This window comes from Xenopus laevis, chromosome 2S (assembly GCF_017654675.1).
Source record: "Xenopus laevis strain J_2021 chromosome 2S, Xenopus_laevis_v10.1, whole genome shotgun sequence".
In the NCBI taxonomy this organism is placed as follows: domain Eukaryota; kingdom Metazoa; phylum Chordata; class Amphibia; order Anura; family Pipidae; genus Xenopus; species Xenopus laevis.
This window is the reverse complement of record NC_054374.1, coordinates 66,086,221-66,113,322: the sequence shown is the minus strand read 5'-3', so window position 1 is coordinate 66,113,322 and position 27,102 is coordinate 66,086,221. Positions and strand designations below refer to the sequence as shown.

The window sequence follows — 27,102 nt, the reverse complement described above, 5'->3', positions numbered from 1 at the left end:
TCCTTATGTAAATAAACTGAAGTTAGCACCACACAGAAGATTTCATTTATTTAATTTTTTTAATATTGTTGAAAGAAATAAAGACCTGCACAGATTATTATTACATTCTCTCCAAGCATCCCCTTTGCTCTTATGTTTAACAACCTGACAAACTCTTATAATTCAAGAAATAGTCAAGAAATTATGCTGAAATTAAAATTCAATATATATTTAATTCAAAATAAAAAAAGATGTGTTTTCACAAAAAGAGTGTGTAGATAGTTTTGGGATCCATCAAATATAGACCCATAAAACACCAACAATGTTGATTAAAACAGCCATCTTCCTTATATGTTTTCGTCTTTCATTTTTTTTTCACTGTCTAACACATTTCTTGACATTATAGAGAAAAGATTAACTGACATGGAATACATGATATTTGGGCACCTAGGCTGAGGATTAGAAACGTTCGTTTTTATAGACATTGAGACAATCATGTCCCAGAACATCCCTGTACTTAACCGGCTCATTACCTAGAAAAAAAGCTTAATTGAGAGGGGTTTTTTTTTTTTAAAGCTGCTTTTGATTGTTAGACTGTCACATGTCATTTATGTCACTCAGTGAGCTACTACAAGATCCCTGACCTCAGTACTATGTAATTTTGCTTCTTGTCTGGGAAGGTTCTGCTTCATATACTCAAAACCACAGCAAAAATCACTTATAAATAAATGTGTAACTTATTTAAATGCTATGTTTGGATAATCTTTCTAAAGACAACTGTGTAGATATTACTTATTTGAGCCATAAAGAGTACTGTGTGGCAATCCCTTATTCAAATAATAGGTGCACATCCATCTGCTATATCTGGGAAAATTTAGATCACTTTCCAGCTAAAAACCTGTGCTTAAAAAACAGTTCATCCCCTCATTGTGAAACTTGTTCTGTTTAAACTGTTGTGGATTGGTTCCACAATTCCTCGGGTATTTCTTAAAATGGGTTATTGTTCATTTTTATATTTATTTTGAACCTGCCTATGAACTATAAGTTACTATTTTGACATACAGTATCAAAGACTCATTTTTTTTTTTTAAAAAAAAGTGTCTCCAAACCCTCTATGACTATAGACTTCTGATATGAAGGAAATCAGAAAATAAATGAATGTGTATTATGTCGCATTCTTGTCTATTCTGAGAAATAGAATCTCTCCTTTTCATGATTAATTACTTGCCAATGTGTCTAATCCCACCATGTTTCTATTTTTACACTAACGGTCTTTCTCGGTAACAAGCTTTAAGAGGTTTAGAAAAAGATCTGTAGTCTGTAATGCTGATTTGGGAAACATTGAGTGGCAAGTAGATGAAGCTGAACACGGCTAGTGCCTGTTGGATTCATAAAATTCAAAAACAGTCCCGATAAGCAGAATGGGAGCTAGCAACTCAACAGCAGATGATATTAATGCTATGGAGATCCATCACTGGTACAGGAAATTTATGAAAGAATGTCCATCTGGGCAGCTGAGCCTTCATGAGTTCAAAGGGTTACTTGGCTTGCAAGGAATGAATTTTGAAGCAAACAGATACATTCACCAAGTGTTCGGTACATTTGACATGAACAAGGTAAGTTAGTTGAATGTGAATATACTGGTTTTTGGCTCTTGTAGTGCTTACTGCTGCTCTATAGAATTCTTGATCCCCAAAGATAGTCTAATAAAAATAAGTAAACTGCATTATTATGCATTCATCTACTAAAAATTCTCATTGAGAAAATGTATATTCTTCTGTTCATTTTTTCTTTACAATCTCTACAGTAAGTAAAACCCCTCATGGACAGTATAGAGAAGTGATTAACTAATTATTTTTATCCTAAGGTAGATACCTGGCTTAGCTAAAATATATGTTTGGTTTTTTTTGCAATCGATATAAAATATAGAATAAAACTGGATTAATTTTTGTTAAAAGGAGATTAAAAATGTTGTCTCGACCAAAAATAGATTGATTCAGTTCAAGATCCTACATAAACTCCACTTAACTCCAAATAGGCTGTTTCGTATGAACAGACTCGACTCACCACAGTGTCCTAAGTGTAGGGCCTCAGAGGCGTCTTACCTACACCTCATCTGGTCATGCCTCCGAATCAAAGCATTCTGGTTTAAGGTTCTCAACTATATTCAGGATAAAACGGCACTACCCAACCTGATAACCCCTCAGGTTTGCTTTCTTGGGGGCTGATTCACTAAGCTCGAGTGAAGGATTCGAATGAAAAATACTTCGAATTTCGAAGTATTTTTTTGGTACTTCGACCATCGAATTGGTTAAATTCGTTCGAATTCGAACGAAATCGAACGAATCGAACGAAAAATCGTTCGACTATTCGACCATTCGATAGTCGAAGTACTTGCCCTTTAAAAAAAACTTCGACCCCCTACTTCGGCAGGTAAAACCTACCGAAGTCAATGTTAGCCTATGGGGAAGGTCCCCATAGGTTTGCTAATCTTTTTTTGATCGAAGGATTTTCCTTCGATCGTTGAATTAAAATCGTTCGAATCGTTCGATTCGAACGATTTAATCGTTCGATCGAACGAAAAATCCTTCGATCGATCGATCGCAGGATTAGCGCTAAATCCTTCGACTTCGATATTCGAAGTCGAAGGATTTCAATTCGAGGGTCGAATTTCGAAGTATTTTTAACTTCGAAATTCGACCCTTAGTGAATCTGCCCCCAAGTGTAATAGATGAGGTAACCCCAAGGGTGGCCATGAGAATTATTTTTCGTACATTACTATTCTATGCCAGGAAATGTATTCTCCTGAATTGGATGTCCCCCCCAACCCCCCCACATTTAATGGCTGGTTGAACTTGCTAAAAACAACACTCCCCCTAATACAACTCACCTATACTGCAAGAGGATGTCCTCAGAAGTATGATCTGGTGTGGCAGGACTGACTGGAGGCCACAGAGGAGCCTTAAAGGGGAAGGAAACCTAGTCGGCGCAGGAAGGAAGGAGGGTGGGCAACAAACGGGAGGGGGGGGTGGGGGGTTTGCGCCGACTAGGTTTCCTTCCCCTTTAATGTTAGAGATGGCAAGATAACAATGGCATATATATCTATATCACCTACTTAAGTGCTCTAGGGGCAATAGATCCAGAATTATACCTGAATTAAGGTATATACAAATGTACAGGAGTCAAATATTTCAAATGCTGATATACTATGTGATATATTTACAATAAGAACCATGCACAATACAATATTTGTTTGTTTATTGTTGAAAAATGCAAAATAAAAACCTTTTAAAAAAAAAAGAAGGAGATGAAAAATTTAAATCACTGGTGGTACCAACTAAACCAACCAAAAGATTCAAAACATTCCACTGTCAGTGACTAAAATAGTTTACTTTTCCCTCTAAATCTGTTCATTCTACCAGGGATCCCTTGCTGAGGGCATTCATGTAGGACAGCAATGGGAGAAAAAGTACTATAAAAATTACTGCATATACCCAAAGAGGTGCACAGGTTCCCATGGAGAAAGGAGAAACATGGTGGCATGGAGATGTTCTGGAGTTCAGGTTTGGGATCCATTATCCGGAAAGCTCCGAATTACAAAAAAGGCTGTCTCACATAAACTCCATTTTATCCAAACAATACAAATGTATTTCCTTTTTATCTGTAATAATAAAAAAATACCTTGCACATGATCCAAAGTAAGATATAATTAATCCTTATTTGAAGCAGAACCAGCCTATTGGGTTTAGATAATATTCAAACAATTTTATAGTAGACTTAATTATGGAAATATTCATTATCCGGAAACCCCCAGGTCCGGAGCATTCTGGATAACGTCCCATATGTGTACCTGAGCCAGTACAAATTTAGAAGAAGACAGCCCAGAGTAAAAAGTAATTGTATTCTCTTGGTACAAATTGGAGCTTCACAATGATTTTGAGTTTCTTTAACTTCAGAACACCAGAACCTCCATGCCTGTAATACAGTGTTAGTGACACAGTGGAGTTTTAATTCCAGGGTCACTCTGTGGCCTATTGGTGTAGCTAGTATAGTATGTTGCTGCATGTTATATAGATGTGATATACAATAACAGTTTTGTAAATTATATTTCTAATATCATATCTTTGTATTTGTCCCTGTTAATGTTATGAGATGGTATATATTTGTATGGATCTGCCCATTTATAAGTTTCCAATAATATGAAGGGTGTTATTTATCAAAATCCGAAATTTTCTCACTATTTTCTGAAAACCGCTCTGAACAAATCCGCACTTTTTCAGCAAAAATTTCTTGGGTGGAAAAAGACTATCAAGTCATGAAAAAATCCAAATTGTACACATTTTTGGGATAAGTTTCCAAAAACTGACAAAACCTCTGACTTTTTTGGATTTGATGCCTGAAATCTTCAGATTATTGAACGAAACCCAGTGCAGATCAGGATATGTTCAGAATGTTATGGGACATCTGCCATTGACTTCTACATGAACCGAGCAGGTCTAAGTTGGACTACTTTTTTTATTCGGGGGTTAAATAAATCTCGAAAAATTTGAGTGGCCATACAAGATCCGCTTGTTTGGCAACTTTGTGGAGTTCAAAGTTGCCATCTTCTGTCTTTGTTCTCATCCTCTTCTGTAAAGCGCGACATGGATCTTGGAGGAGCATGCGCAGTTAAATCTATGTCCTGAACATGTAACTAGCTGGGGGCAGGGCCGGGTGCGGACCATGCAGCCCATCCCCCTCAGCATGCAATTCACTTCCCCGCTACAGCCAGCTATAGCCGGCTGCACCGGTGTGCGATCTGCCGGGGGCCCTGAGGGGGTGGGGCCCTGGTCCAATCGCACCCCCTGCTCCCACGGTAGTTCCGCCACTGGTCCTGAATCAGCTTCTACAGTTCATGCTCCCGCACGATCTGTATCTGCAACTGTCAGAAGAGCATAAGAACAGACAGAAGATGGTCCCTCTGAACTCTGCTGTGTAACTCTGCAAATTTATAGCAGGTCAGCAGAAGGGAGACTTCTAGAAAGAATACATATTGGGGGCAGGGAGCTTGGAGTGAAGGGGGGCATACAGCGAGCATTGTGGAGGGGGGTCAAGGGTTTAGTTTTCCTTTAAAAAATTTGTAAGCAGGTATGCAGCAGTGGAAATATAGGTTTGCAAATAAGATTCAAATACACTGCCAGGGGCTGTAACAGAACTACAGCTGGAGACTATTGGCCTCCCTGGGGCTTACATAAAGTCTTGTGAATGTTTGGTAAAATATATATATATGGCACATAAAGCCATTTCACAGTAAGTACCATGTGTAATTTATTTGTGATTACAGATATTTGTATTTGTACACATGAAAGCATGGCTTGCTTGGAACATTCCACACATGGCAATTTTAATCTGAATTGTGCACTTCTTACATTACTCTGAGCTAGTAAATAAACTTTATTATCGTTATTTGCTTTTATGTCTGTTTTTCTCATAAGTGTATTTAAAGGAAATAATATTATATGAAACTGACTCTACCTCATGTTGATTTAGACATTCGCCACTAATAAATGTGATCAGATTTCCCACTAATTAATTAGTAGGCCAAACAGGATAAAGCTCTGATCCTTTCGCTGTGGAAATAATTTGTGTCATGGGCAATGAGTCAGTGTCCAGAGAGAATTCTTTGGGTTTCTATTCTTTCAGCCTCAGTATGTTGCCTGAACAGGGAGCTGCAGGTGCTTTTACACATTAAAAAAATATATATAAACATTGTATTTTAAGGGTATAGTGGAAACCATAGCATATTCAGTAATGTTACATGCTGCATTGTCTTCTCTGAAGTTAGTGGGTCTTATGGGGATTCTGCAGTACTGGAATTGAGCATCCTTCCAAAATGCCTATAGGGTGTGTGCAAACTCAGAGTATGCATGCAAAGTGCCTGTGAAGTGCACACTGACAAATCTAACAGCGTCTGTATTATACAGAAAAAAACAGACGTGGAGCACAATAAGTACTTATGCAATACTAATAAGTATTATTAAAGGATGTTAGGCATAATTGGTTTTCTTTCAAAAACAGTATAAGTGGAATTTCTCAATGTATGTCCAGTAAAATATGTTGGCATGCTACTCAGAGAGCCAGAAAATGTGTAGATGATTGCTTTTTAATCATTTAAATATTTCATCCATAGATTTAAATCTAAATATGGACAAGTGGGAGGGGAGATGTACAGTATGTAAAAGGATTGCCAATGCTTATTTAGCATTAAACATGTGTTAAGTAATCCTTAATACAGGCATTCCGTTACACATGAGCATTCATTATGTGCTTTTGAGAACTATCGCAAACTATAGTCAAAATGAAAATTTAATATTAACTTCCTCATACTGAAGTAAGAAATTTTCTAAATACAATCAATGAAAAATTCTGCATTTTTTCTGAAATAATCACGTTTATATTCACTGTCCCTCTCTCAGCATCTGTTTCTCTTCATTCTGTCTTTATGCAGGAGTTGCTGGAGTCAGATGAATGATCCAATATATCTTATAGGAGGGGGCTTCTTTACCAGCAGATGTATAAGAGCTCACTCAAATAATTGATTCCAGTACAAACAAAATCTAACAAAATAACTGCCTTTTGCACAAATTCTGCATGTAGAGAGACATGACGATTTTAATAGATTGAGCTCTAATACATATAGGCAAAAGGAGCCCCCCTATAAGATATATTGGATCATTCAATCTGACACCCAACTGCTGCAAGAAGACAGAAACTCCTGAATGAATAGGTTTCTTATTTAAGTATGCTGAAGCTTATATTAAATTTTCATTTTTGCGATAGTTCCCCTTAAGGTTTGCCTTTTCACTAAATGGCTTAGTAAATGGCTTTTAAGTGGCTTTTTTAATGCATTTGCACTTAAGTATTAAACCCATGAATAACTTGGAGGAATTTTGCTCAGATCCTAGTCATGCCTTAAACTTGCAGGTTGTGGTAAGCTGTAAGAACTAGTGAGAAGTTTGAAGTCTTGTGATTGGCAGTTGCGCCAGAAATATGCTGTAGATTAAGAAGCTTTGGAAAATCTTCAAGAGAATTGTCTTTTTACCCTGTGATAAATATCCCTTGTATTAAGCTACTGTATAAACTGAACCATGCACTGCCATTCTATAATACTTAAGGTAACTGGATACTACATGATATTATGCTTTTTATGTGTAAATGCAGATAATGGCATTTTCACTTTCAGATGACACAAACAGCCACTTCTTTTGTTAAAGAGCTAAAGAATAAAATATGTCAATCAGGATTATCTAAGGGAAATGTTGACTGTAGAATGTATTACAATAATATAAAATCATCTTTATTTCTACTTTGAGCAAAAGTTCTAAAACCCTTTAGTGTTAGTGTGTCTGCTAAGGAGATAAAACTGGTACTTAAAAAAGAATAAGCTTCCAATGTGAATCACACAACTCTTTCATTGTCTCATGAATGAAATGAAGCCTTAAATGCCATCCTGTTTGTGTTAGTGTTAATGTGTATTGCATGTGCTATGGCCAATTGGAAATGTGGTTTGTCACAGTTAATAGGGTAGAAAGAGAACCAATGGCTGTATGATCATCATGTGTCTTTCTGCTGTTCTTTCTGTTCCTTCTGCTTCTTTGTATTCCTTCTTCTACATGACCAGACACATCAAACTGATATAGAAATACTCACTTTTACAGATAACCACTGATTTAAACTTATTTTTCAATTCTTAACATAAAAGCACAGGCTTCTACCTACAGTATATACAGACAAGTGTGCATTTCCATTCTCATTTTTAATAGATTTGGAAAAATATTCTAGTTATGACAGTTGTTACAAGTTTTGAAAACTGCACTTATTAAGCCAAGTTTCATTGTTCTGACCAAACTACATTAGTATCGCATGTTAGTTTAAATAACTAGTACTTTTACAATACCACATTAGGAGTAATTACATTTTCCAGCATTTAAGATTTTGTGATGGGTTACACAATTTTGTTATTTAATATGCAATCAAACCACAATCAGGGAGGCCCATTTATCAAAATTCTAATTTGAATTTTTCTGTAGAATCACAAATGCCATACAAGTTATTAAATGATCAAAACTGAAGAAGCACGAATGGAAAAAAAAAACGCTGAAAAATCCACAATAGAGTACAAAAACCCAAAGACCTCTAAAAATCTAAATGGGTTAAAAATGGTATGATCAGATAAGCTCAGCTACCTTTGACTTCTGTAGGACCTCAACTGCTTTTTACTTGTTGCAGTTTGTATTAGGCTTTTTTGTGGTTCTTAAACTTAATAAATCTTGGAATTTTTAGAGTTTTAGAGAAAAAAATTAATTAATAAAAATCAATTTGTGAAAAAATAGAAAATCAAATATTAGTAAATTGGCCAAGTGCTCTCAGCAAATGGGTTTGCAGTAAGGAGTGATATTAAAGCAATGACTACATACTGGTCTATGCAGAGATTGGCGGTAAATTCATTAATGTTTTATAGCTTTTACTATCGCAGATATTTCTGATAAATTCGATAGGTATAATGTATTTAACATTTGATCGAGTCTATCTAGACCAGGGTCCCGAAGCTTTTTTTTTTTTTTTTTTTACTTGTGAGCTGCATTCAAATGTAAAATTATGTAAAAATGTAAAAAGAGTCGGAGAGCAACACAAGCATGAAAAAATATGGATGTGATTGGCCGTTTGGTAGCCCTCTATGTGGACTGGCATCCTACAGGATGCGCTGTTTAGCAGTTTTAAGTTTTATGGTTTTTAAAACTTGCCCTCAAGCCTGGAATTCAAAAATAAGAACCTGCTTTGAGGCCACTGGGAGCAACATCCAAGAGGTTGGTAGACCCATGTAGACTGGGGGTGACATGCCATTGAACCTTGTTACGCCACTATTGTGGACACAAAATATTAACTGCACTATTTATTATAATAAATCTGTCCCTAAATGGTTTTGACATTGAGGTATAATTGCATTAATTCATTTATATACCTCATTCCCGATTCAAGGGGATGAAACTGGGGACTCATAGTATAAAAGTTTCTACTTTCTATGTTGTAATAAAACTCTACATAAAGAGAATCAACCTAACTATATTGCTTGAAAGTCCTTTATACAATACTTCCAAACTAGTATGATTGTTTTGTGTCTTCGCAAAATGCAACCAGTAAAAGCCATTTTCCTGCAAGCTCTTTGATCAGTTTCCTGTAAAATATACATATTCATAAAAGTGACAGAACCTATAAAACTGTTTCTTATCGATGAGGCTCATTGTAAGTTGGGCATTTAGTTGATTGCAATGCCAGTTATCATTAGCAGGGGGTCATCATCTTGGGAAGTGTCTGTGACACTCACATGCTCAGTGTGCTCTGAGCAGCTGTTGAGAAGCTAAGCTTAGGGGTTTTCGCAAATTATCCAGCAATAAATTAAGTTTGTCTGTAATATAAGCTGATGCTACAGGGCTAATTATTCAATTCTGATGCTAGTTGCACTGGTTTCTGTGCTGCCATGTAGTGATTATCCATATTAATTACTAATCAGCCTTATATTGTGACATTTGTATTCTATGTGTACTGTATATTGTGGGGCAGATTTACATAGGGTCGAATATCGAGGGTTAATTAAACCTTGATATTCGACTGCCGAATGTAAATACTTCGAATATCGAAGTCGAAGGATTTTCCGCAAATAGTTTGATCGAATGAAAAATCGTTCGATCGAACGATTAAATCCTTCGAATCGTTCGATTCGAAGGATTTTAATCCATCGATCGAATGATTTTTCTTCGACCTAAAAAACATTAGAAGTAGCGAAGGAGGGGGTCGAAGTTTTTTTTAAAGAGACAGTATTTCAATTATCGAATGGTCGAATAGTCGAACGATTTTTAGTTCGAATCGTTCGATTCGAAGTTGTAGTCGAAGGTCGAAGTAGCCAATTCGATTGTCGAAGTAGCCAAAACAATAATTTGAAGTTTTTTTTATTCAATTCCTTCACTCAAGCTAAGTAAATGGACCCCACTGTGAGTCGGTCCCTAGGCTCAGTAAGTGACAGCAGCACAGAGCATGTGCCGTGAATCAGCAGAAAAGAAGATGCAGAGCTACTGGGGCATCTGTGGAAGCACAGATCTTCCCTGCTAAAGGGCTGTGGTTGCCTTGGGCTGATATAGAAGCCTAAAGCATAATGTACAACATTTCTAGCCTACGTCTACAGTTAAGCTTTAGTTCTCCTTTGAGGAAAGAAAAGTATTGGCTTTTCAATTTTTATAACAGAAAAACACATATTTTTAGTAAAGCTGATATTGCCTTTTCATGGATGAGACAGTATAAGGAGAGGACTACAGTATTGCTTATTTTTCAAGGTTATGCTTTACAATTGTGACTCTGTCCTTTATATAAATTACCAGTTGGGGGAGCATGGTGTCCATGTTGGATGTCTATTATACAATAGGCCTATAAGCTATTAGGTACAGTACTTTACAGATGAATACTGATTAGCACTTAAGTCAAGAAAAAGATCTGATCTAACTGTAGCAGCATTTGAATGGCCAAAATAAAAAGGGTTTGTTTACATTTTGTGTCTATAAAAAAATTAAGTACTGTAAGGAAGAGCATCATTGAATTTTATAAATAATTTGTTGTGCTTTGAAGGAAGACTTTTATTTTCTAATAAAAAAGAAGTTGCAAAATTCAATTTGGTATGAAAATAATGTAAATTCGAAGGAGAACAATTCAAGTTTTCCGGACCTCACTGGACATTTCTCCTGCCTTTATTTAGTGACCAATAACACTGGCTTTAACACACTAGTTGGCAAGCTATTTTTTTTTAACTAGGACTCACTTTCATATTAAAATGAACAACCATGCAATGTGGGAAGAAGTAGTAACAGCTGCTGTCCTGTGTGAGGAGAGAAGACTCTGTTCCTCACTCTGTTTGCAATGTGCCTTGTAGCTTGACACACTGCACTATTTATTCATCTTGCTTATATTAGCAGTTTCTCCTATCGGAATATACTATTTACTCTATCCTGCCTTCACACTGTTGCTCTGACCAGTACTTATCCCTCTCAACTAATCAGCCTTGTACCCTACCCCAGGCTTGCTTAATCCATGGCCTGAATAATTTTTTAAACTTTATATTTATGCTTTTCTACTACATACTACAAAATAGCACATTCACTGGATATGCCAATGACATTTTCTCACCTAATCTGCTTTATCTTTTCTAAAACGAGCTATAATTTGCTATTTAAAAAATACTCCCATCTATTTTGCGCAACCTTTTCTCAAGAACTCACTGCTCAAGGCATTGCTATTTTATTTTTCACATGCTCAGTCCAGTATGTGGACCACATTTATCTATTTACACTTATCCGGCAGTATTTTGTCCCATGTCTAATTAGAGAATATATGAATCCTTCTGGCTTGATCTATACCCACATCATGCTCCCATGTTCTGAAATAACCTGCCCAATTATTTCAACCACACAGACTTAAAAGCACTTCTATGTGCCCTAAATATTGTCTTTGCAACCATCTGGTTAGTGCAACTAACCAGACCAAAGATAACATTAAACATGTGTATATTGCATATAACTATATAAAAATATTGTTTTTTTTCCCTTGTGCATTATTGTATGTAAACATTGACATCAAGTTTAATTGAATGACCATGCAATGCCAAGTGAAGCCACTTGCTCATAAGTATCCTATTTTAGAGGTTCATATATCTACTTCACTGTACAGTTCAAATGCCTTTTTCACCTAAGTCTTATATTTTTTTATGTAACAAGAGGCTGCACGCTGACATACAATTTACTGGGTTCTCAAGTGACATGGAGATGGAGAGTAGAGGCCTTAGAACCTAGAAGGGCGTGCTGGTCAAGTATCCCCATAAGGCACATACAAAAAAGCGCTTTGGTAAGCAAACCTCAATTTTTTTTTATTGTTACTGGATTTATTTACGCAAACTTCAATTAATTCAAACTTGAATTATCATTTCACTATAACTCGTTGCCAAAGAAATCTCTGTTCACAAGATTTAAAGAGCAACATGGCATGTTTACTTTGTTATATAAATTTCTCCTAAAAATGGAAAACCTAAATCTGCAAAGTAAATTATTTCAGACGAGTAATGAGAAAACCAGTTCACCTACAGAAGGACAGATGAGAGAAGTCAGTGCCAAGTAAGAACTAGGCTGTAGAAAGGTATTACAGGGTGTACAGCATTACCCATGTAATTGTATTTCTTTCCAATGATGAGAGCAATGTTATTGCTTTACAAACTGAATATTTTTTTGCCAATTTCAGCTAAGATAAAAGTAAATTACTGCACTACATTAAAGGCTGACAGCACTGGAACCAGCCTTACTCTACAGGCTTTCCCCACTCAGTAGAAGGAGAAAGGCTGTACTCCTTAATTTATTTTATTTCATCCTAAGCCTGTGCACTTAAAGGAGAACTAAATCCTAAAAATGAATATGGCTACAAATGCTATATTTAATATACTGAACTTATTGCACCAGCCTAAAGTTTCAGCTTCTAAATAGCAGCAATGATCCGGGACTTCAAACTTGTCACAGGGGGTCACCATCTTGGAAAGTGTCTGTGACACTCACATACTCAGTGGGCTCTGAGCAGCTGTTGAGAAGCTAAGCTTAGTGGTCGTCACAAATTATCAAGCAGAAAATGAGGTTAGCCTGTAATATAAGCTGATGCTACAGGCTGATATTATATTCTGATGCTAGTTGCACTGGTTTCTGTGCTGCCATGTAGTAATTATCTGTATTAATTATTCTATGTGTACTGTACATTGTGAGTGGGTCCCTAAGCTCAGTAAGTGACAGCAGCACAGAGCATGTGCAGTGAATCAGCAGAAAAGAAGATGAGGAGTTACTGGGGCATCTTTGGAGACACATATCTTTACTGCTTTAACTAGGCTGTGGTTGCCTTGGGCCAGTACAGAAGCACAAAACATAATGTACTACTTTTCTACCAACTTTTTTTAGTTAGTTCTCCTTTAATGAATACAATCCAAAGAACTGTGGATAATGCAATCCGTGAAGCCATAACCCTCATCCAGGAGCCATAAAGATAGGCAGTACAGAGACTGAAATTAAAACATATAATAACCCCTTCAGTGCATACTTCCAGGCTAATATTTAATAATAGCTCAAAGTCAAATAATAGCAGCACTCCCATCTTGTAAAGATAAAACCGCCTTTATTATTTCATACGGCAACTCCACCAACGTTTCAGACCATCCAGGTCCTTTCTCAAGCTGACTGCTGGAGTTGCCGCATGAAATAATAAAGACAGTTTTATCTTTACAAGATAGGAGTGCTGCTTTCTTTTGACTTTGGGCTATAAGGTATGTGAAGGTGAACACATCTTTTGCGTGCACCCTCCAGAAGAAAATACATATAACGTGTGCTGGAAGACTGCTGTTTGTGGTGTGTAATATTTAATTATACCCAGATAACTGTAGGTTTCCAATGTAAAAAAGCTTTATCACTTGTAGATACACCTCCACATTGACCTTCAGTTCTTAGACCCTAACTCGGCCAATGCAGAAATAACCCTTACTTTCTAGTAATGAGTCCAGGGCTGTATTTAGGTCCAGTCACCCCAACGTACCAATGTGATGTCACACTCACAGGTGTGCAATAATGTCACTTCCGCCCTACCATGCTCCGAGGCCTGTACCCATTTTTTACTTTTCCTTTTAAAATGTATTCTGTTATTTAGACACCCGTGGGCGTCCACACAAAAGCTGCCACCTTAAGTAAAAGGCCCCCATTCCGACTGCCTGACAAAATGAATTTGTCTACTTGCTCTAGTAGTAGCCAAAGCTGACAGCACCAAAACATATAAAGTTACAGAACCTTTAATAAAAGTTTGCTATGGAGGTTAACAAAAACTGTGTCTATAGTAGCCCAGCAGTTTTCACACAGTGGTACCGAAAGGAGTCCTCCACCCAAAACCTGTTTTTGCACAGTGAAAGGCTGTGTGATTTTCATTAACTTTCCAAAATATAAAGTTAGTAAAATTTGCTATTAAAAGCAGGATGTTACTGTTTTCTGTACTCCTGGCTCTGACTCCTGAAACAATGTTGCAAGCCATTTGATTCAAGTTTATCAAAAGACATGGAGTAGAACTGACTCCTGTTATACTATTTAAAAAGTCAAACATTAGAACAGAAAGAGATAAACAAAGAGGTTTCAGTTGCAATTAGATTTACAAAGACCTTTAAAACAATTGAAAATATTTCATAAATGTACAGAGGAAATCTTCTAAGATTTTTTTTTCATTATGGAAAAAAAACCTGATTTTGGGTGGAGAACTGCTTTAAGCACCACTGTGTGAAACATGCTGGGCTACAAATCCTTTCAATTCTTGCTGATGGTCACTGGTATCCTACATATTCAAAGACAATGCACTACCTAACAATTGCTGCCTGCAGAATTTAAAATGTAACAACCTACTAGGGAATAGAAGATTATATTCTAATGATTTCTTTCCTTGATTTCCTTCAGTCCCTATCTACTTAGGGCTGCATGCGTTCTGCAGTAGTCTTCTATCTGTTTTCCTTTCCACCATACAGCTATGTGATCACTGGAGAAACGTTTCTGCTTGGGGTTTAAACAGTGATGTTGGGCTCTTCTTAGCAAAGTGAACCCAGTTAAGCCAGCTAATGTCAGAGAAGCTATTGATATAACTATAAGTATTTTTCATACATTGTATACAAATTTCCCATGGATTAGTTTCTATTAATATTGCATGGAAAATACAACTGCTATTTTATTAATGCCCTCATTCCATTTTCTTTGCCTATTAATCATTGGATTGGATATTAGTGCTGAGTGCTGCTGCTGAGTTGCACTAATTGCTTATACTCCACTGAGAAAAGAATGTGTTCAATTGTTTTAAGCAGTTGATGATGTACTGCTTGTATTGCTGTCATAGAAACATAAATGTATTTATCTTTTAAGGGTCCAGCTCAGCAACTGATACAAATTGTATATTATGTCAAAATCCAGCAGTTGACCAATTGTTATGAGCTGTTGACCGGCGGAATGCTTTGCAGCATTTATTACGCAGTAAGGAAGGTCCCCAATCCTACCACATATCAGATTGGAATATTTGGAGACTAAATAATTATACACGTTTGGATGATGTTTGTCCACTTTGTTGTAGACACAATAAATTAACTATACTTCTAATTCCTTAAAGCTGCCTTTATCTTAAATGAAACTAGAAATTACAGCTGCAACAACCCCCACAACCTGGAACACAAGACACAAAAAAGAAAAAACCTGTGGAATCAATGCCTACACCAGCAGGGGGTGTGAACAATATGATCAATAAATCACAACAAATATAGTGAACTGCATACCAACAAACAGAATGGTAGACTGGATTACTTACACACAACTCAAAATCAAGTTTAATATCCTGCTCCATAATTCTCAACCCAAATTCATCCCGTTTTCTGTTGATTGTATGGAGAATAACTCACCCTAATGCTGTACCATATTGCTTTAGGGTTTTCCTTGTAATACGAGCTGTAATACTCGTAATGAAAGTTCTTTATTGAAGGGTGCATGGTACTATATTTGATACAGTAATTTTTAATAGTAATGTAAATTTAATGTAAATGTAAACGTGTTCTTATAAGCATTCGATTTAATTTATCCTTCGATGAAACATGTTAGTGACTGTGATCTCAGCTACAGATGGGCTTATGGTTAATGTGCCCATTGACTAGAAATGGTGCCAAAATCTTCTAATAAAAGAAAAATAATTTCCATTACAAGTGATTCCAATAGCAAATAGCAGTATCTCACTGAATAGTTGTTGTAACTATTGTGAGGTTCCTATGGATGTTTGTACAATAAGGAATACTATATTTGTACAATAAGGAAAACTATATGCAAATCATAAAGGTACAAGAACTGTGAACTCATCTGTAGGTTTGTGTCTTGTCCTTTCATCTAAGCATTGTGTGCCACCACTTTATACATGCACTGCATGGGCAGATGGAAGTACTGGGGTGTTTACTGTAGTTAAGCAATACTCCCAGAACAGATCCCATTACTCTAGACCAGTGATCCCAAACCAGTGTCTTGCAAGCAACATGTTGCTCACCAACCCCTTGGATGTTGTTCCCAGTGTCCTCAAAGTAGATGCTTATTTTTGAATTCCTGGCTTGGAGGCAAGTTTAGGTTTCATAAAAATCAGTTGTACCGTGTTTATAAAATTAATTAATAAGAGAACGGACCGCCAATGACAGGTAAGATTCTGGGGCAAAGAAAATAATATAAAATGATGATGGCACTCCCCAAACTTGTTCCCTAATACGACAAGACTCACCTAAGTAATTGTGGCCCTATAATGTCTTATTACATTTTGCTCATATAATACCAAAGCCCTGATACCAGAGATTAAAGGGATAGCTTCAATAGGAACATGAGATAGAATTGTAGCTATAGAACTGCAAGTACACATCCTGGCTATATTTTAGTAACGTTCGTTAGACCACACAGCTTGCAAACCTTTACTTGTGCAATGTTTTCCAGTAATGCTTGCACCTGCTAGGATGTAAGTTCTTTCTTGACCGTGTATAGGAATTCTGTGTACATGTTCTTTATAGTGAATGCTCTGTAAAATGTTTATAAACTTGGTCAAATGTGTGTGACATTTGAAGCTCTCCGCGCCATGCAAAGTGTGACATTGTGACAAGCTTCCCAAGATTCCAATGTTTTGTCTAATAAATAAATCAGTTATTCTGAAGAACCTTCCTTGTCTTGGTGTCTTGTAAACAATAAGGTTCTCAGGCCCAGATTTGTGGCAAGGCCACAAAGGCACAGGCCTAGGGCAGCAGAAATTCAGGGGCGGCATGCCCCCCAGCCGCATTCAAGTAAGTTGCTCCCCTTCCTCATTACCTTCACGTCGTCCTCCCCGTCTCCTTGTGCCCGCCTGTATATGCGCATGCGCACATCTTGAATATGCGTATATGTGCATGTGCTAGGGTCAGAACTAGGGGTAGGCAGAGTAGGCACGTGCCTAGGGCGCAAAGCTTGATGGGCACGTATCTTTCATTGTTGCCTACCCCTAGTCCGGTCTGCAGTCCTTGACGCTGCGCTTGTTTAATGCATCCGGTCAGTTTGTATGCTCAGGTTCGAGTGCGAATGTGGAGGGGGTGATGTGGGGGTTGGGATGCCTGGGGCGCCCAGCCGGTTCGGCCTGGCCCTGGCATGCACATATACGTGCAGGCGCAAGGAGACCGGGAGGACGACGCGGAAGGGGAGGGGAAGACAGAGAGGGGGATGCATACGGGGGGCGATGAGCAGAGACAGCCTAGGGGTGCACCATTTGTAAATCGGGGCCTGAAGGTTCTGGTAAGCAAATTACTAACAACTGCCAAACAGAGCTTCCTGTTGGCTGCCCGTTCACATAAGGACTACCAAATGGCCGATCATAGCCATTATTTGGCATCTCCAACTCTTTCTCCATTTAAATGTGACCCACGTGTAAAAAAGGTTGGGGACCCTGCTGTAGACCAAGGTTAATTATAACTTTTTAGATTTTTTTTTACTGATAGAATGTGTGTGTATTCTCCTGAAAATATTGTGTTCATTTAGACTAATGAAAAGTTAATTTTTTATCATGAAGGTATAAATATTACTGTATGTTTGTTTCATTTTAAATCTGGTGCAGTTTTGCATTTGCTATATGTTAATGCACCTACAGTAAATATAAGCAACAAAATTAATTCAGTCAAAATAGATACACTCGTGTTTACTCCTTCAATATGCTTACTCTTTGTTTTTCCATTCACAGGATGGATTTATTGACTTCTTGGAATTTATTGCTGCAATAAACTTAGTTCTAAGAGGAAAAATTGATCAGAAATTAAAGTGGTATTTTAAACTGTATGATGCAGATGGAAACGGATCAATTGACCGAAAAGAATTGCTAAGCATACTAACGGTAAGGATAAAAGTTCCATAATATGTAACACACTCTCTCTTGGAATGAAATGCTGTTTACTGAAAGAACGATATATCATTCTTCTTTGGCTAGTCATCCTTGTTGCTTCTGTAAATATTCCATCCGTTGGTTTATATGACCCTGATGCCACATAAATTGTTTGACGTGATTCAAGCAGCCTGCTGTGTTCAGTTGGGAGTAAAGGGCTTTGCAAAGTTCAAGCTAAACTAAATAATACAAAGACTTTCTATAGCATTATTTCCACTGCAATGCTTCATGAAAGTCCTGAATAAGCAATTTGGGCCTGTCTGCATTTTACATAAAATTCCATTTCCGTGATATAATGTGTATGCTTTGTAAGCATTAACGGCAAAAACAGAAGTTTCAAATAAATAGTAGTTAAAAAAAGCCCAATGGCTATAAATAACATGTATATGCTTTATATTAAAATTTAACATCCCCTACTATGTATACAATAGAGATCACTAAAGGGAAATTTGTATGTAAGTTGAAACATATACATTTACTTATTAAATGCAACTTAGACAGATGACTGCCTTAACATAGTATTTATTTTTACATTTCTGTGCATATGTATTTTTACCTTTCTGAGCTCTACACTAGACAACACAAAGCAGAGGGCAGGTGGTTTATTAAAGTTAAATGCTAATAAAATTCAAGAAAACCATAGTATGTTACTGTAACAGCCCCGGTCTGTAAGTGTGAGTTGTATGAAAGTCGGGTGTTTGTAACTTGAGGACTCCCTGTAATGTGAATGATCATAAGATCAGGAGACACCACAAACTGCCCTTTCTTCAATTAGCAGGCTATAAAAAGGCTGTGTTTGGGGCCAAAATGGCAACCTGCCCAATTATTATCTGGCCATGTGTCAACTAGTTTCATTTCAACATTGTTATACGACTTCCCGTTATGGGTGGCCACATTGGGCAAAGATCCTCTCATCTATAATATGTAATATGAGATTTACATATTTGTGTACATATATATATATAAATATACATTATTGTAACTTATAAGAATATTATGGGTCCCCAACTAATTCCATGATCATATGAAGACACTAGTGGCATCCCAAGTGCTTTTAGGGTTCATAGAACTTCTAGGTCAATTGTAATATCCATAACCAGATTAATATCCCATGCAGTCCTATGCATTTACTCTTCAACATCTCTACTACACTATAGGCAAATGTGTCAAGAGAAGAACAGGCAGGGGAGCTTTAAAAAATCCGAAATAATCATTTTTTTTATATACAATAGCCGAAATCCAGGGGCCTCCATGAAGCTGCCTAGGTTTCTCACCTGTGATGCCTATATAGAAAATATGGCTCTGGTAATAACCTTAAACTTTAATTGGCATGCCATGGGCAGCACTACCTATTACAAGTCAACACATTTTTTGTTCCATAGATGTAACTCAGAAATGTAGAATTTATTGTATTGACACATTACAGATACTTATGGTGATGGTATATCACCGTAAAAGTAGATACTTTTCACTTAAATGGTTAAAAGTGTTGCATATTTATACACAGATATGTGTCTCCAATGACACCCTGTTCAAATTTGTTATATGAAGTATTTTTAACCTTTCTATTTTTTTAGCAGCTAAAACTAAAAAGGAAGATAATTCCTTTTTAGTTTTAAAAAACTGCACATGTGCTTACAGTGCTGGCAAATAGGGTCTATAACTATGGTGATACACTTGGATGACAGCAGAGCAAAATGAATCAATCCTCAATTGGCTCTTTCTAAACATAAATGTGGTTTCAGTTCTTGTTCATATGATCTAAAACTCTGTGCGTTTGAAAATACAGCTAATTATGAATAATTACTTCCTATGCAAATGATGGCTATTCTTGTAAGCGCCTGGATATTTGAATTAATGGAAACAGATTTTTCATTGCTAAAGCATAAACAAACAGGAAACTGGTTACAACAGTGTAATGGAGCTTAATATAAGGCAATATAAACAGGGACCATATTGCTCTTTAGAAGGAGGCTTAACAGGTTGCATGTTGATCGGGAATTATCACAGTAACACCTACTGTTGTACAATTTGTGCACAAAGTATGTACCGTCAATCACAGCAGATGGCTAACCTAAGAAAGTTAGGGGGGAAAGCATCTGATCTGAATACTTCAAGTAAACAAAACTTAAACATTCAATATGGAAATGTAAAACACTTTAGCTGTATCTATTGAATACATTTTTCCATAATTAAAAAAGCTATGCATAGCTGTAATTATTAGACACATAGTTTAGCATACAATAACACCCTTTTAGCTTGAGGTTGTGTAGAGGAATAAGAAGGTGCATGACACAAAACCTCTGAGTTGGTGGCAGAAGGACATAAAAAATACAAAGAGGCCAAAATAAAGTGCGCTAGATTGTGTCAAATTACTTACAAAGTGGGTGGAAAGGATATACTGTAGGAATTGGGAATAAATGGCAAAACGGATGTTGGGTCCTGACTGGTACAAGAGCTAAGAGGTATATTTACAGTCTACAGGGGACCCAAACTTTTATTTACCTGTGAGCCACATTCAAATGTAAAAAGGGTTGAGTAGCAACACAATCTTGAAAAAAGTCCCTGGGGTGTCAAAATGGCTGTGAATGGCTATTTGTCAATCCCTATGTGGCTGGCAGATTACAGGAGGCTCTGTTTAGCAATGCAACTAGTTTTTTTGCAACCAAAACTTGCGTGGAAGCTTGGAATTCAAAAACAGGCACCTGCTTTAAGGCCACTGGGAGCAACATCCAAGGGGTTGGAAAGCAACATGTTGCTCAAGAGCCACTGGTTGGGGATGACCGGTCTAGAATGTTCTCTGACCATATACTGTAGATGATGCAGTGGGAAGAAAGCAATACTTTTATATATATATATATATATATATATATATATATATATATATATATATATATATATATATATATAAATGTATATAAAGTTCAAGGGACCCGCACACCTTGGTTAGTGAACCAAAAATGTCTTTATTTTTCAAACTTGTGCATCCAACGTTTTGACCCACATTAGGGCCCTTGATAAAGGCCCTAATGTGGGTCGAAACGTTGGATGCACAAGTTTGAAAAATAAAGAAATTTTTGGTTCACTAACCAAGGTGTGCGGGTCCTCTTGAACTTTACATAAATACTTTGACCCAGCACCCACGTTCATGGAAGACTGGTTCAGAGTGCAAGCGTCTGATTCAGGTTATATATGTATGTATATATATATATATATATATATATATATATATATATATATATATATATATATATGATATATTTGCTCCTGAGCCCCGTTAGAAGTACACATCACCCTGCTTTTTGGTTCCCTCTCAAACTCCACTATCTTCTAATTAACTGGACACTCCCATAATAAGCGGAATTTAGCATAATCAACCTGTAAGATCAAAACATTGGTTAGGAGACAGTTTCCTCAAGAAATGCAACCAAGCAGTCCATGGAAAACATGGAGCAGAGGACATTTCTGGATTGTGATTCAAAATAGTCACTGGCATTTCTACATTGAGGCCCAACAGACTCCTCAAATATCCACTAACATACACCTGTCTATTGCATCTCATAGCAGCCCCCTTTGCATTTTGTCAGAATATACTGATTGCCAGTCAAGGCCTGATAGAGGTAGATAGGATCAGCATATAGGTTTTACTTTAACATGGGCATTGTGGTTGGCAATGTAAAAATCATAAACCCTTGCCTAAAAACCCCTGTTTGCAAAGAATGAATCACTAGCCGTACACTGGCCCAATAAATGTGCATACAGCAATGCCGTTTTGGTCAGTTTAGTAGTGCTTTATATAAAGCAGTGTGTATGACTTTGTATTTGGACCACACAGGGTCCATCTCAACTGCATATTTACTGCAATTTTTTTAGAGCACCAGAGTGTGTCTGTTTTTGGATTTTCTTTGCACTGTGGTTACAATAGAGCAATACGTGGTGGAGGACTGGCTCAGAACAAATGTGATGCCTGCACCAGGGGAAGTAATGCCTTTTTGGTTTAGATGTCTCATTTATACCAGACAAGAACACCTGTAGTCAAAAAGGCTTATTTAGTAAAGGTCGAATTTTAGTGGTTTTAGAAATTTTTTAAACCACAACTAAAGCCACAAACTCCAAAACCACAAAAGCCTCAGAGGTTTTCGTGGTTTTTAAACTTAATAAATCTTGAATTTTTTAGAGCTTTTCAGAAATATAGGAAAACCACAAATTATTTGTGATTTGTGGAAAAAAATGAAATTAGATTGTTAGAAAATGGACCCCATAGTGAGCCTAGCAGCCCACAAATGTGACACGTCACTATTAGTGCAAGGGGAAAAAGTATTCCTAATTCCATGGCGATAATCCCTTGGAAGATAGATAAAATGACAAAAGTACTGCTGCGGCATATTTGGTGTTATCTATTCTCAAGCACTTTTGTAAGAAAAACTCACGTTTTCGCCATGTCTAGAAGCCCATAGCACCCAAGAAGAACAAGGCTGCTCAGTAATTCAAAAGCAAAAATCTGAGCACTGTTACTTTGTTTAAAAAGTATTTATTATTACATACTTCTTTACCTGTTTTAAGTGGAATTTAAACCTTAATAAAGCTTTTGTTTTTATTTCAAGCTGTAACCTTCTACAGCCACTCCCCTTAGTATTGCTTAGCTTGTCTGCTAAATATATCTAGAGGCATGAAATTGCTTCAAACACAGAATCAAACACAGACACACTGCCGATGAGGTTGCTAATTCTAAGTAGGAAATAGAAGAGCTTAGTTATTAACATAAGAGTTACATAAATTAGTTCAATTACCCATAACAACCAGTGATTAGCTTTGATAAATCTATGCCAAACTGAAAAATGAAAGCAAATATACAGTATATTATTTCATTGCTATGGGTTACTAGAACTGGTGTAGTTAGCACCTAAAGTATGAAAAGCAAATCATCCCCAAAAAGGCACCATAAAGGAAATGAGCAGTTCATACTACTGATCTTAAATAATGATTTCCTAATCTTTTTTATTTATTTATTTATTTTATTTTAGGCAGTGCGAGCTATAAACGGACACCGGGGTATGAGTCCTGATGAATTTACCTCCATGGTATTTGAAAAGATTGATGTCAATGGAGATGGTAAATATAAATATTTTTACAGTAAACACTGTTTTGTCATTATTACATTATTTTTATGTTTTGTCAATATGTAGAAGGGTCACGTTTATAAAAATGGTAATATTTTCAGTTTTGAGTTTTCCAATATAATTTACTAGTAACAGAAAAATCTTAAATATTTAAATGAAAGTATTCAGCAGCGAAAAGATGCTGAACTTTTATATAAGTAAGTGAACACTGTATTTTCAGCACAAGTAAAATTAGCAAGTAATCAGTGGATTTGTTGAAGGCTTCTTTCAACCTGTTAAAGACCTGCAAAAAATCACACCCAAAGCTTCTTTAGCTGTCCAGACTTGAGCTTCTAAGACTTGTAAACTACAGACTTGTAAACTACTGAGTATGTTCTTGGGGGAAAGTAAATACCAGGAATTGACCTTGAGATAAGCCTATGTCCACTACTGAGGTTATGGCTCAGGTAAGTAATTATTGACGATATTCATGGTTCAAGGGTACAATTATCTGTTTGTCATAAACATAAATATTTTTTACTATCAAGTTTGTTAAGGGATTAATGTTTAACCAAAAACATTGATATACAGTGCATAAAGTTGTTGTTTATCAAATACGGGCTTTTTAATGAGAATTTCAATATTAGACTCTGTTTTGTATTTAATTTTGTAAAATTATAACAGCTATAATCATTGCCAAAGTTACCATCCAAACCCTATAGGCTTGATTGCAGAACCCTATGTGCCTTTGAGGAACTGCTAAATCTTGTTGTGATTCCTTAATGGGGTGGTTCACCTTTAAGTTCAATTTTAGTATGTTATAGAATTTCGATTGGTCTTCATTATTATTTTTTTTTTTTAATTCTTTTAAATTAATTGCCACTGACCCCATTTAAAAAAAAATGTTCTGTAAAGCTACACATTTATTGCTATTGCTACATTTTATTACTGCTATCTTTCTATTCCTTCCTCTCCTATTCATAGTCCAGTCTCTTATTCAAATTAGTGTATGGGTCATGGATGGGTCCCCAAGCGCCCACGGTACAAAACTGGATAACGTTGGTGAATCAGAATCTGCCTCTCATTAAGCTCACCTTACTAGTCAGAGGCTCACTGAAAAGATTTGAGAAAATATGGAGTCCATGGTGGGAAGTGGGACTTGGGGGTCAGGGCTCCCGAACATGAACAGAAACGTTTATTTATACTGTAAAAGACAGAAATCCTTAATTCTATTTAATACCTGATATTACTGTCCAATATGTTGATGATTGGAATCTTGGAGGCAACATTTACATATCACTGTACGACTGTTTTGAACGGTGTTTTAATTCTTGAGTGTATCAATCAAATTACTAAACGAATTGGTATGTAAACGTATTCCAAGCTGTGTAATGGTAACTCAACTGCATTTACGGCATATACTTTGTTTTATGTTTAATGTGTTATAAAACAATACAATTTTACCTTTAAAAAAAAAAATTAGTGTAGGGTGCTAGGGTAATTTGGAAACTAGCAAACAGATTGCTGAATCTGCAAACTAGAGCGCTAGCGGATATAAAGCTGAATAACTTGTAAACCCAAATAATCAAAAAATGAAAACCAATTGCAAATTGTTTCAAAATATCATTCTCTACATCATACTAAAAAATCATATTTATATTATGGAGTACAGGCCTATCCAATTTTTTGGCTAGGGGTCTTATAATGATTTTACTTTTGATTTGTTTATATCATTTTCTATTTCTTGAGTACAGCTCAAAGTGTTACAATGCTTTTTAGCATAAGAATACAGGCTATCCAAATAGGAAGAAGAATTTAACAGATTACATCTTATACCTTACATCTATTTTTTCTACTAGAAGTTGAACTGTATGCCTGTTGAGATGATTAACATATAATTCAAGGTTCTATGTTAACAAATGTTTAATGGGATATACAGGAGAATGGATTCTGTTGACTTTATTATAAATGATGAGCGAATTTTTTTACCTAGTTTCACTACGAAAATTATGACCATAGACTCTAATGGGTGAAAAATGTTGTCAAAAAAAAAATTATCGCCCATAAACTTCAATGTATTTCATTGATAATTTTCGCCGTTTCGCAAATTTTCGGCGTATCGAAACAGGTCAGATTTGCCCATATTATCTGGAAACAATTGAAATTTAAAAAATTACAAAGCAGTGAAATAATGTACATTATTTCCTCCATTGATGTAATATCTTAACTCATCAGAAGTGTGTTTTTATCTAATGTACACTGAAGGTGAAGCTAGTCATTTCAAGAATAACTCTTAATAAAACATATGCAATTGTGTTTCTTGTTTCTAGGTGAGTTGACTTTGGAAGAATTTATTAATGGAATAGAAAAAGATGAGCAGCTTCTGGAAATTATTTCAAAAACTTTTGACCTATCAAATGTACTGAAAACAATTCAAAATGGAAGGAGGCGGAGTATTCCTTGACAAGAGATGATACGTTTTCTGTCTGAAATTTATGTTCTCTCTTGGAGGGACACATTGAAGAGAAGAAGTGCAAGCATTCTAATGGCCTTCACTTACTCAGGTTCGGATAACTACAAACTTACATAATGGACTGTCCTAAGAAGACCCAAGGTATTACTCTGCAACCTAATCCTTAAATCTCATTTAAATTACTTGGGAGGGATTGACTTGTGTTGATTAAATGAGAACAGAGAAGACATTGCACAACGTTTGAGTGAAACTAATTGCTGCTAACAATAGTAACCTGTTTCTTATGGGTTTTGAGGTGAACATTATCAGGGAGAAAAATGTACAGGCAGAAAAACATTAGTAGAATGTTCTTTCTATATTAAGATTTTTATGAAAGCTTTTTTTATTAACTATAATAGATAAAAATTGGGGTCAAATATACCAAAATTATCTGGATAATCCACATATCAGGCAATGAAGAAACACAAGGAATCCACCCTCTATGGGAATTGATAACATATATTACTTGACTGTACTTTTTTGTATCAGAAATTTGTCAAGGATTTTTGGTGCTGAAACCTGAAATGACCTATGGCAAATATTTAAAAAATTGAAATGAGACACAAAGATCAAACATTACCAACAGTAATATCTTAACAAGAACATTATGAACATTATGAACATTATGAACATTACAAAGCTAAGCTGCTAGTTGTAAACTGCTTGTGTTTTTGAAGAATGATATATGGCTATAGGAATTTTTACTCTTCTGCACCAGTTATTATTGGAAAAGCTAAAGAAAGATTTGAGCTCAAAATATCTGTTCTTAACTGTTCAGAATGGCGATGTTATGTGTTGGCCTTCAATTAGTGGACATACAATATGGATTTTGCTATCAGTAAGAATGGAAGAATTACAGAGGGATGCAAAGCCATGATATGACCAAACATCACATTGCATTCACAGAATGAGTCCCGCTTACCAGCTTTATTATGAAACTTTTCGGGACATTCCAAAACATGGACAGCTGGATTGGTTTTCACCTCTTTCTTTTCTAAAACTACTAGGTGCTTTTTTTCTTAAAGACTTGTCTTATATTTTTATTTAAAAAAATGGAAAAAAATATACATATTCTTGTCTGAAGGCAAAATGCGAGGTTGGACTGAACCTCCAGTATAAAAGAAACTTCTGATGAGCAAAAAATCTAGTGGTTGAATAAAAGGACAATCCAATGAAATCCTACTGGAGCCACCTGACCCATTCCATTTAGGATGTTTTATATTTAATGGTTCTAAGACTTTGTCCTGGATATTTGGTGGGTCACAGGAGGTCCAGTTCAACACTTGAAAATAGCAACCGACCTCCTAAATGTTTAACAAATAATGATACTGTATATTATTTTTTAATATTTTCATGAAACTGGGCCTTTGCTGTCCTATTTCTTTGAACTAACATATTACTTTTCAACAAAACTATCATGTAAAACATGCATTTAAAATGGAAGGGAAGTTTTTTTCCCATTTTCTT

At 36.1% G+C, this 27,102-nt stretch overlaps 1 protein-coding gene across 1 annotated transcript; it reads left to right on the top strand.

Annotated features, from left to right (window-relative positions):
• The first annotated feature begins 1,346 nt into the window (after positions 1 to 1,346).
• guca1c.S (guanylate cyclase activator 1C S homeolog) lies at positions 1,347 to 25,780 on the top strand. The gene is made up of 4 exons (XM_018248730.2): positions 1,347 to 1,595; positions 17,827 to 17,976; positions 23,049 to 23,136; positions 25,454 to 25,780. The coding sequence occupies exons 1-4, from the start codon at positions 1,401 to 1,403 to the stop codon at positions 25,585 to 25,587; spliced, it is 567 nt and encodes a 188-aa protein (XP_018104219.1). The 5' UTR covers positions 1,347 to 1,400; the 3' UTR covers positions 25,588 to 25,780.
• Positions 25,781 to 27,102: the final 1,322 nt, after the last annotated feature.

Coding starts and splice junctions, on each gene's coding strand:
- guca1c.S (XM_018248730.2), top strand. CDS start 1,401: ATGGGAGCTAGCAACTCAACAGCAGATGATATTAATGCTATGGAGATC. Junction 17,977..23,048: donor AATTGCTAAGCATACTAACG/GTAAGGATAAAA, acceptor ATTTTATTTTAG/GCAGTGCGAGCTATAAACGG. Junction 23,137..25,453: donor GATTGATGTCAATGGAGATG/GTAAATATAAAT, acceptor TCTTGTTTCTAG/GTGAGTTGACTTTGGAAGAA.